General features: G+C 37.6%; 1 protein-coding gene across 3 annotated transcripts in view; it reads right to left on the minus strand.

Moving 5' to 3' along the window:
- Positions 1-12,291, minus strand: part of LOC136251319 (uncharacterized) — a 98,614-nt gene extending 86,323 nt beyond the window's left edge. For all 3 annotated transcript variants that reach the window (XM_066043751.1, XM_066043752.1, XM_066043753.1), the window contains exons 1-4: positions 12,185-12,291; positions 3,481-3,567; positions 2,937-3,425; positions 1,371-1,565 (exon numbers count right to left, since the gene is read on the minus strand). In XM_066043751.1, the coding sequence (XP_065899823.1) occupies positions 1,371-1,565; positions 2,937-3,425; positions 3,481-3,547 (751 nt within the window). In that variant the 5' untranslated portion in view covers positions 3,548-3,567; positions 12,185-12,291. The remainder of the gene's footprint in view (positions 1-1,370; positions 1,566-2,936; positions 3,426-3,480; positions 3,568-12,184) is intronic.
- Positions 12,292-12,568: the final 277 nt, after the last annotated feature.

A 12,568-nucleotide genomic window follows, 5' to 3' on the forward strand; every position in this document is an offset into this window, starting at 1 on the left:
ACTTGTGTCCAGTAGTCTCCTTGTTGAACTATCTGGCAGTCAAGGGCAACAAACCTAGGCCATTGTTCACTTTTTAAGGAAGGCTGCTTACTCACCAAACAGTGCATGGTGCAAGCATTGAGAGGAGCTCTACAGGCAGCAGGAATTGACCAAAGCAAGTACTGTGGTCACAGCTTCAGAATTGGAGCTGCAATAACCACAGCAGAGAAGGGAATGGAAGACTCATCATCAAAACTTTGGGGAGATGGAACAGTATTGTTTACCTTCAGTGTGTTAAAATTCCAAGGGAACAGCTAGCATCCATGTAAACTATAAAATTTTTATTGTTGTGAAGGTATAGCTAGGTAAATAGTTCAGATCATAGTTGTGTAGTTTTCATTGCTGTATGTGCTGGCGGGTATAATTAAATATTAATGATCAGTCTGTGTAGCGCTAGGTTTACAGGAACACTGGGAAAGGGCAAGGTGTGTGTGTCACTTTGGAGGGTAGTGGCGTTGCCTACCTGGGCCAGGAGCTGGGGTTTTTCCCCCAGCTCTGGGTATCCCTCCTGCTTGTGACACAGGATGCAGGTCCTCGCAGGATAGGGGATTTTCCCCTGGCCAATACACACCTCTGCCAAAACTTCTACACAGCAGTCAAAGTACTTCATAAAATATGTTCTAAAAGTAGTCTAAGTAATAGTTAGACTTCAGACCACAGGTGTCTAAGTAATGTAGTAACCCGATGGCCTTATGTCGTGGTGCCTAAGCAAAGCGAAGGCACTACTACAGGGCCTGAGGGTTACTAGACCCCTGTGGTCTGACATCTAACTTATTTAGACCCTTTATGTAGTTGTTGTACCTTAACACTGTTGACAGCTGTTTTTAACAGAGAAATGTATCGTTAATTAGTAGAAACAAGCCATCACTCCACCAGTAACAAAAGTCACAGGTTTAACATTAATTGCAGTGCCAGTGCTACCAGTGCAGGTGTGCATAATAAACATGAAAAGGGTCTAAGTAACTTAGACACCTCCAAAGTCCACCAAATCCACCTAAACAAATAATTTGTTGTAGAAAATGGTATGCATAAAGCCTTTGATCTTTCAACTTAAGTGAGGTTTCTAATATTACCTAGACCCTTTTTGTGGTAATAATATTGTTCTGATCTAGCATTTATCACATCACATGATGCCATTAAACAATGCACCTGTCAACAAAAAAATTATGTTACCAGTGATACCACTCTTACTAGGTACTACCTGCATAGCAACACAGTGATGTAATGGTAGCTACGGATGCATGGAAATTGTGTTTTATTTTTTCCTGTGGTGCACTGGCTTTCTTGGCCACACGACATACCGTGTGTCTTTATATTATGCAAGTACATACCTTTTCTACACATGGTCTCACTGCCACTCCAGCTCCCATCACTCTGACAGGTCCTAGTGTCACTATCAATTACCTCATAACCAGTGTCACATGTGAAACTACAAGTGTCTCCCTTATAACCCACTCCTACTCTACCAGAACTACATGATCTTATCTCTCCATTGGGTGGTGTGGATAGGTCATTGCATCGGATGCCTAAAACAAATTATCACTAATACACTGTACAGTACTTCTAAACTTACTGGTAGTTAAGTGCATGTATGCATATACAAATGATGAAGTGCATACTGTATAAACTAAAATCGGTCATTTTCACATAATTACATTTTATTGTTTCTCTGTTATCTACAGTATAAGGAGTGGACTGCCAAAGTTTTATTCAATTATGATGAACAGTCTTGGAGTTATAGCACTAGACATTTGGAATAGCAAGACATTCAATTTATACAGCAAAATGTGGTAAAAAAACCACAGGTGCTTAAAATAATCAATCACACAGACACTGTACTACAAAATAATAATAATATTGGAACATGCTGTGACTACAAATCACACAATCCCGAGGGAGTGAATCCATAAACACTCATGATAAGGTTTCATTGGGCACATACAATTATTTATTTTTTGGAAGTTTTATTAAGTAGATGCACCTAACAACCAGACTCTTCTAGGATGGCATACAGCTATATGATATATGTGTGTGACTGTTCTATTAGGATATTGAACATGGCTGTTGTATTAGGGTGACTGCTTTATTAGAGTATCTCAAGTGGGGGACTCTGATGACTGGCCCATAGGCAATATTGTTAAAGGGAGTGGTCTTTCCATGCCCTCTTTTCATTGTGTTACCAGTGAGAGGCATGGTTGATATGGCTAGAACATTAAGGGGCATGTCATGTTGCTTAATCATTATTGGTGCTGCTAGATCATAAATAGAAGCATGGTCAATCCTAGCATACAGCTATGAGGATTGTGTCATAGCATAATAATACCCACGTATTGCAATAGCATGTGTGAGTACTTCAAATAATTTTGTACATTTGACATCTAAATATGGAGTGTTGATATGGAAAATTAATGTCTTGGTTTAGTTTTGCCGCATAAAGATGATGACAAGCATGATTAAAGATAAAAGGAAAGACAAGGTACAGAGGGCAGACACTCATCAGAACACTAAAGGGTACACGCACTTGTAAATTTGTTATTGTGGTGTACAATGGTGGCCATACGATGTGTCTAGCCTTGCAACTGTGGTTAGGCAGGCTGGCAAACTAAACATTGGGTTTGAACTTTTTGAACTCAGTATTAATTTTTTTTTTGTTCTTCTGTGAGGGTTTTATTGTTTTAAAGCTGTATCTGGCATTAGTAACACTATGACTCTTCCGTAAAAGCGTTTTCATTACAATAGATCTCGAGGAGGGGGGGGGGGGGGGGAGGTGCATCGTTTTGGGGGATACCTACTATACAGTATTGTACAATTACCAAAGAGATCAAATGGTCCTCCTGGAACACTTTTGAAGGCTGATTTTATAAGTATACATACTAACTTTAATGGTGTATGCTAACCAATTGTAAACTGTATTAGTGGCTGTCGATTAGGTAGCATAGCATCTGCTTCACTGAGATCAACAGAAGTTGAAGGAGGACCATCGAATTGATACATCATATATCCAATAGTTTGTATGTCTTTCACTTGATATTGTGAACCAGGTTGGTGATAATATCCTATTACATCTCCTGACTGAAACTCTATTCTGTCATCACCATTGAGTGATATGTTTGTTTCTAGGAAACTATTACTCCCTGCAGTCACTCCTTGTAACTGAATGTCAGCAATTTTATTGTACATCAGTGATTCAGATGACAATGGTTGCCATACTTGAAAGCATAAAACACGATTTCCAGATCCAGATCTACTTGTCACTCTAGCTTTAATGTTAGTTAATCTACCATCACAAGTGAAGTTGAGACGTGGAAAAATTGCATAGCGATTACGAGCTAAACTATTGTTTCCATCTTGCTGTATATTTACAACATCAGTACACACTTGTTCATCTAATACGTACATACATGCATAACACTAAGTACATGACAAGGTTATTGCACATACTTGAATATGGAACATGACACAAAGAGAATATGATAATGAAGAATGATCTCAGAATAACACCATCCATTATAGCAGTTCACAATTATTCTGTAAAATAAGTACATACACGAAAAGTGCATTTATAACCTTTGTTTATATTAAAGGATGTATCGCTGAAATAGTTCAAACCATTAAAAGTGAGATGAAACGATTAAGTAAGCATGCACTATTTACTGGCTAGTGGTTTTATCTTCAGGCAGTGATATCTGCACACAAAAAACACAGCCAATTTGTGAAAAAGGGTGTGGCTTTCATTGTGCATTATCAAAATTTGTTAACATTAGACATCATCACCCCCTGATTTCACAGTTTATTTCACCCATGAAGGCAGCACCATAGCTTTTTTTAAATTATGAAGGCGGCACCACAGCTTGGCTCTTTTGTGCACTTTTTGTACCCTACAAGGCCCCAATGTGCTGGCTTTGGGTTTATTTTACACTTATCTACAAACAAAATGATGATTATTGAAGACAGAAGTTATATTGTATTACTGTAGAGCTGTGCAATACTATTGATACTACCCAGTATTGTGATACCAAGTGGCAATACTCTACTTCAATCGATTTTGCAATATTTCTAGATAGTTGATGATATTGGGTCACATTTTCAATTGATTCAAGTCAAACGTTTTTCATAGGATTAATATGATACAAAGTTTGCATCTTCATGTACTAAATTATGAAAAGGCCAAATTTTATGTGCACATTAGCTTGGTTATCTCATGTATGTGTGTATCGATACCTAAAGTATATAAGCATGGTATCGTCATATGCAAACTTAAGGTGGTATCACACAGCTCTAATTTGACTTTTTGGTAATATTATTGGAATCTATATATAAAGCTGAAAATCCATCTGTCTGTCTGTCTACATTTCTTTGATGTCAGATGATTATCTTGTTAACCGATGCATGTATTGGAGCAGTTGCTGTGTCAAAACAAAATGGTCATCATCTACGAATTACATTGTTTTAAAATGAAGCTTCTAACTGCCATCATTCGTCATTTACAGCCTGATTAGTACAAGAATTCTTTCTGTAAACCACATGCAAACCAAAAGTAAACAGCTTTCCATTCAACTTAAGCTGGCCTTATAAACAACTTATATAGGCTAAAACAAAACACAGATCACATCTGGTCAAAGCGATAGAGTGTTGAACTTGCGAGTGTTCAGTCCCCAGATCAAATCCCAGTGGTAGTACTACTTCTTTTTTTCTCCCTCTTTTTACCTGACCTTTTGCTTCAACAGCTGTTTTGTTACAACTTTGAATTCTGTTTTGGCAACCTTTTTGGTTACACCTTTTTTCTGATACATGTACTGCACATATATGCCATACTATACCATATTCTCTTACTTGGCACTTGCTTACCTGTTTCAATATTTTTTTGCAAGTGTTTTTGTCAATACAGCTTATACTTTACTGAAGAAGGTGTTGAGGTGATGACAAGATAGTATTGTTTTAGTATATTATAGGCTAACATTACTTGCTTCAATATTTGGCCCATTTTTGCTTCACCTTATTGTTAGCTAAGTTAAGTAATTGTATAAAGTCTCAAGTTCCAGTTTGCAAAGGCTGCAGCACATGTTGCAGACCTTCAGTACTGGCCACTGAAAACTTTAATAAAAATAAGACATCATTAAGTATACAGAAATTAATACTGTAACTAATGGCACGTAAGGAATGCACATGACAATCTATCACCTTACTTGAATGCATAACATTAGAAACTCCTGCACCATACCAGTACTGTAGGGAAGTGTATACTGATGCTACATGCAACATTATGTACAAATGCATTTCTCTTTTTAGTCAGTAAGTCAAAAATGTCATGTAGAAACTGAAATGGTACCATTACTTGTATGACAGTTACTACTAATGCTGCATTTATAGTTCGCACCTTTGTGGTAAACATGTGGGATAATACAAGGCTTAGCTTAGCTACACACAGCTCATGTTCTTTCAAAGTGACATCACCAAGCACGCTACATAGTTAAGTACATGAATGGCACCGAAGTTTAATGCTTGGTTTCCATTGCTTAGTTAATGTGGAGATGACTATGCACTTTTACATAACATACACAGTAAGGCAAGTGCTGCACTGTGAAGCAGATACTAATGCTACAACAGTATGTACAAATTCATGTATTTTGTTGACAGCATTTTAAACATCATCAAATGTGACCGGATTTGCGAAAAGGTACCTTTTTCACACACAAAATTTGACCCATTTTTTGAACTTTGTAGTTTCATAATGTTTTGATCATAGCATGTAATTGCCTGAACTTTTCTATGAGTGTAGCTAAAGTATCTGGCTGCATTTTGAAACTAAGAACAAGTTAATCAGTATAAGGAGTCAAGTGTTACATCATTTTGTTTGCTGACATGTAAAATGTGTGAAAAAGGTACCTTTTCGCAAATCCGGTCACAAATGATGTTACATATATAGCGTGCATAATAGGACAGGTACTACTAGCACCATTTGTGCCTGTATGGTAAACACTATAGGTATACACAATATACTACAGTTTGATTCTGAACATTATTGGTACAACATTCTTTTCTGAATGTGTGCCTTGAAGTTATCTATATGCTTAAATGTTAAAGTATAGACAAGTGATGTTTTATACTGGGTTTCCAATGCTGTGAAGGAATTTTTGTCACTAGATAGTTACAAGATTAAACTTAGTATCAAGTGCATGAAATTGTAAGCAGTCCTGCACTGTAGGGCAGGTAGCAGTGCTAGTACTCTAATACAGCACGCCTATTTTTGAGGAATTCTAATAGAACACACATAGAATGTATTTAGAATTTCCATTGGTAGATCTATAAAATAAACTTTTACTTTTAAGTAGAATTTTCATAAATTAAGTGAGCTGTAATGGCAGTGGCTCAGTGGCTAAGGAATTGGTTGTTCATATGTAAGTCCCTGGTTCGAACTCAGGTAAAAATTTTTATTTGACATTTTTACACACCTATTACCAGTTAGTAGAAAATTTAGTTTTAAAAAAACTTTTAAAATTCCATAGAAACTTGTGGGGTCACTCTGACAGCATTGCTTGATTATGCTTAACTATCATCAAGCTGTTTTAAAGGGAAAAGTGAGGGTGATATTGAATGACTAGAAAACCAAACCTCCATGATTCCTACTACGCAGTGCTACCGTATTATGTGCATGTTGTGTATGTACATGGTGTTTGGTAATGCCACACCACAGGTGGACTGGCACATGCTGGAGGCCCTCAGTACAACAGAGTCTGTCACAATTGTGCTATATAATTACAAAAAATGAGAAATTTAAGTTTGATTAGGGATCATAGAAATAAAAAGTAGTGACTGAAAACTGAGGTAGGGATTAATGTCCACTAGTATACAGTACCACTCAACAGTGTGAGTGATTTAAAAACTTGCTAATTAAAGGGCATGGCACCTGTTTTGCTCAAGAGTATTCATCCCAAACAAAACAGGATGAATGCTCACAAGTAAAATGGGTGCCACACCTTTTAATTAGCAAGGTTTTTAATCGCTCACATTCTTGTGAGACGACGTTACATTTGAGCAGTACCATATCTTCAAGTGTAGACGACCTCCCATGTTTATTTCTATGATTCCTAATTAAAGACTTAAAATTTCCTTATACTTATTTGTTCACTATTTTGTAACATTAGTATGATTGGTGAACCCACGCATACCACTTTAGAATGGAAGCAATGTTCATCTGAATGTGTGCCCCAACTATCAATTACTGAAACAGTGAAGTGGCCATTACACTTTGTTTTCAGCTATGTTCAGCCAATTACACAGCATTACAAATGAAGAACACTAGGAGCAGGACCTCTGCAATCAATCCAGTCACAACAGAAAAGTCAGACAAATCCCATCTAACGTAGGAGAGTCTACCACGAATTGATGCCTTGAGCTGTCAGCAAAGATAAATGGGACACAGGCAAGTACATGAAGCGTACACTGTACGTGCTGCGGTATGCCAAAAGGCACCTGTCGGGCTAAAGCAATGTCAAACAGTGTAAAGATCGAGCCCATTGTTATTGAGTTACGCTTGTCTAAGGCAGGCAGTCAGTAAAAAATTCCATTAAATAAAATTTCGTAGCAACTTTTTTGAAGTATTTCAGGTCACACCGAAGGCACCTTAGGGTTTGGTTATACCTAACCAGTACTGCCAAGTCGCCATGAAGGTAATGTGAGGATGGTTTTAGGGTGACATTTTTGGCCAGAAAAGCCCAAACTTTCATGTTCCTTAATATATAGTGCAATTGTACTGTAGGATTGCACTTCACAGCACATTTCTCCATCAACAACTCTGAAACCAACTTGTCAGGAATAGCCTTACTGACCGGTTTAGTTAACTTTAGAGACATCTCACACACTCATTGGAGAACAACAACCATAAAAACATGTCTGCTTGCCAGAAGTTTTCCATACGTAAGTCCTGTAAGTCATTAGTTCTTGCAGAGCACTTTTGATAACAGTTCTGGTATTTAAAAGCATTCACAATGCAAAAAAAGATTGGACAGTGTCCTGTGTATCAAGAGTTATTAACAAAGAGCCAGGTGAGATTAATTTTGTCTCCAATATCTGTCTATTAGGTTAGGTAATTCAAAGGCTGCAGTACAAGTTACTGTCAGACCTTCAGTAATAACAATAACTAGGGGTGGGCGATATCTTCAAAAACAAATATTGATAATCTATTTCGATAACTACTAATATTGTGATATGTCTCTTGAATAACTAGTCCATATCAATTGACCGCCTGTCTTTCAAATTCCAAGAATGCTGATTTATTTCATAGTAGCTGGTTGTCAATACCTAGTATTGTATGCCTGAGCTGTACCCATGATTTTTTTTGTACAAGATGTTGCATCATACTTACCAAGGTAACAGCAACTATAACACATTGTGCTGGTTACAGTGCATCTCAATATCATTTTTACACATCGATATCATTAAAATATGGAATTTCTTGATATTATTGAAATATTGCCCACCCCTAACAATAACAATAACAATTTGTATCAAGTTCAATTTTAACCACAGAAAATTAAAGCAAAATAGAAACATGTAGATACAAGAGTAGTACAATTCATTGTACCTTGTACTTATTATCCGTCAGAGTAACTATGCAACTATAGTGTTTTTATTAAGCAGCTGATTACTTAGTGTGATTGAAATCTTTACTTGTTTCCAATCATCTAGTTTAGGACAAACAGTTGACATCAATATATATTATGCATGTGATGTTATTTCGTATAGGGCTTGTCACTGAATCATTTATTGGTTATCAATGTTTGAAACATGTACAATTAGCTATATTATTATTATTATTATAAGTTATCTAGGACCGCGTCACATACAACCAAGTACATACACCAACGTGACAGCTCCCCGGTGAGGCTATTAGGTGGTGAATGCATTTTCCCCAAATCAACTCAATATGTCACAGTAGTGACAGATATAACACAATAGTGGCATCGTAACTAAAGGCCACCAGTAGCTAAGTGCCAGTACATCATTGGTGTGGTATAAATGGCACAGTGATGTGTACAACGTATATGTATACAAAACATACAGGAGAGAACTATACATTATTGCAGTATTGTATGCAGCAATACATTATAGGCAACATCACCAGATAAAAATTATTAGCCAATATACAGCAATGCATATCAACATCAACTAGAGCTAAGTAAGGTTCATCAGTGATGTAGCAATGGCACAGTGATGGGTGACACACTATAGTTATGCATACACAACTTTCAGGAGATAGCTGCACAATGCTGTAGGCGTATGCAAGCCAGATGAACCAGATAAAGGAAGACAGCCAAGCCACTAGAGCCTAGTAGCTACGCCAGGTGAAGGCAAAAAAGATTAAGCACGTATTGAATTGCCTGACACCAACACAAAGATAGTTCGCCATGCCAGCTGCACAAGACAAAATTGTTTACTTGTATTTTATATGTAACTGTAAGCTTATTGTAAAGAGCGTGGCATATGTCAGTTTAATGTTTTCTTGTATTGTTTATTTACGTGAATGAATCCACTGGCAGCTGGCATGGAGACTTGAGATGTTACAAACATAAAAACTTACTTGTAATCTTCTTGTTTACACAAGTGGCTTCTGGCTCTCCTGCACGGGCATCACTAATCTTCTTCGCGCAATATGTAAGTAATTAAGCAAGGGTGTGGTACTGGGCGTTATATAGAATTACACGTATGGTCAAGTCATCAGCACAAACAGGAGCGACGATTATACGTTTGTGCCTTCATTCATAGGCGAATCTATCCCCGGTTAGTTCATGTCTCTAGGCCTCGTAGTTTTCTCAAACATTAATTATTTATTTATTACGTAATTTTAACCACGTTTCGTATTATTCTTAGTACTTGGTTATATAATATAAGCTATCACTGTCATATGCTCCAGCATTGAAACCAGATCACTACTACTGACCTGAATGACCCACTAAGCAACCCAGGTCAGACCCGGATTTCACCACACGTGCACCAAGAACTACATTTTGGGCACTCCAATAGACCTGTGTACCAACTGTGTTTTGCTGTCTGCAAACTTATTTTGAACCACGTCCATTGACTGGCTGTTAGTCATAAACATTACCTGTTTAGTTATTGTATAGCTACCTGTTTACTTACCTTGGTGTGGTTTCATGCATACCAACCAATCAACAACACATCTTACTGATAAACCCGTCGTGGCTCCATGCTTACAGACAATACCACACATACCTGATAAGTGGGTGTGGCTCACAAAGATGCTGGCTTGCTGCAAGACTAGATTATGACTCATACAATAATATTGTGCATTCATATAACTGGTTTACGCACCAAATAATAATAATTGATTAGCCATTGTGGTTCCATGTATGCCTGCAGACAGCCACGGATATTAATTTGTGCATATTTACAGATTACAATACATCTATTAATACAGGTTTTGCAATTGAATTCGGCGACTTTGCAATTGAATTCGTCCCGTTTGCAATTGACTTCGTCGCTTTTGCAATTGAATTCGTCCCGTTTGCAATTGAATTCGTTGGTTTTGCAATTGAATTCGTCGGTTTTGCAATTGAATTCGTCGCTTTTGCAGTTAAATTCGTCGCTTTTACAGTTAAATTCATCCGTAACAAGAATGGCAGCTGGAGCAAACACGAAAACATGATGTAACAGCTGCTACAAGAACTTGTTCAAGTACAACAGTAGTAAACAACTCTTTATAAGGCAATAATTCTTCCTCTACAGCCTCTCCAGCAACATTCCAAACTCTACTACGCCATTCGGGAAGACAGCTATCAACTTCGTGTACTACCAGCTTCAATTACCTTCTAGTGTCTCAAGTGTAACTCTCCAAGGCATAAATAATTCATCGCTTAATGAACGGGTTGGTTTCTTGAAGCCGTTTTGTTTATGACGAATTGTAATGCAAACGCGACGAATTCTATTGCAAAACCGACTAATTCAACTGCAAAACCGATGAATTCAATTGCAAAACCGACGAATTCAATTGCAAACGGGACGAATTCAATTGCAATACCGACGAATTCAATTGCAAACGGGACGAATTCAATTGCAATACCGACGAATTCAATTGCAAAAACCTGTAAATGGGTGTAGCTCCACATATGTCTACAGAGAGTATCACGTAATCCATCTATAAGTGGACAAAAAAAGTTGGGACTAGACCATGATCTGTTAATACACTTCCATATCAGCAAATTTATTTCACACATGATCCAATGGCCAGGACAGCTGGTCAACCTGTTGACATGATCATATTCTAAATCTGCTCAATCTTTCAATAAGCAGCTAAAGTTGCAGATTATGTCGAATTGTTGGACTAACGTTAGTGTTGTATCACATCTTTGCCTAGCTATGTGCTGTATGTATGTATGTAATATGCATGCATGGATCTCTGTATGTGTGTGCACGTGTGTGTGTGTGTGTGTGTGTGTGTGTGTATGTGTGTGTGTGTGTGTGTGTGTGTGTGTGTGTGTGTGTGTGTGTGTGTGTGTGTGTGTGTGTGTGTGTGTGTGTGCTTGCACGTATGTATGTAAACTTTATGCCTTGCTAGGGCTCTACTTATTATAACTTGGTACCCCTGAGTCTAGGTACCCTTATCTCCTGTAATAATTTTGTATGTTGTCTAAATCTTATGATGTTATCATCATGGAACATGCACATTCAGGTTGCGTGTAGTACCTTACTACACAGTTTGGTAACCTTTAGACTTCTCAGATCTACGTCACTATATTGAGGTCATTCTGGTTAACTTGGATGCATTCACCTATTAAATTATTAAAATGGTTAAACACGTTGTTGTGAGACCTACATAACATGTCACTGCTAGGGGTCTCAAGCACTAAAATTAATGTAGCTAGCTACCAGGTTACTCAAGACAAGCAATAGGACTAAAATATGTGGTTCAGTATTGAGGGACTTTACCCTATTGTGTAATGTGATCTCCCCTATGGTCTTTCGGCATTATAATACATTTAAAGTGATCATAATCTCACAATTAGACTCATATCACGGTGACCGATCGCCACTTCGATCGCACCATTTAGTGCATCGTCAGCATACCGAAATAAAATTAACAAACACATTGCTAAGTACAGATTAGATGATGCTAACAACAACTCACCTTTTTTATTAAAAGGCGTTCTCAATTATATGCCACTCAGTTTGTCAACTTCGCATCGTATAGACCTTGAGATGAATATTAACCCCTCCCACGTGCACGGTTACAGCACGTGATTAAAGTAATTATTTTTGACGGCGTCCTTTATGCTGCAAAGTAGTCCTCTCTGTAAATGCTATCCCTTAGAGGCTTGTAACGGCTAAAGCCTGAGATCTAAGATCTAAATCTGGGCTACCAATGCAGAATCTAGATTTCGAAAAATAAATAAATAAGGAAGTCACCGGTAATCTTGTGCCCTGACCGCTTTTTCTCTTTTCATTTTCCCTTTTGTATATTGGTGCAGTGGGTGGGGAAGAGAAGTAGCCTGGGTACGACACTACCTCAGAA

Source organism: Dysidea avara, chromosome 3 (genome assembly GCF_963678975.1).
Source record: "Dysidea avara chromosome 3, odDysAvar1.4, whole genome shotgun sequence".
NCBI lineage: Eukaryota > Metazoa > Porifera > Demospongiae > Dictyoceratida > Dysideidae > Dysidea > Dysidea avara.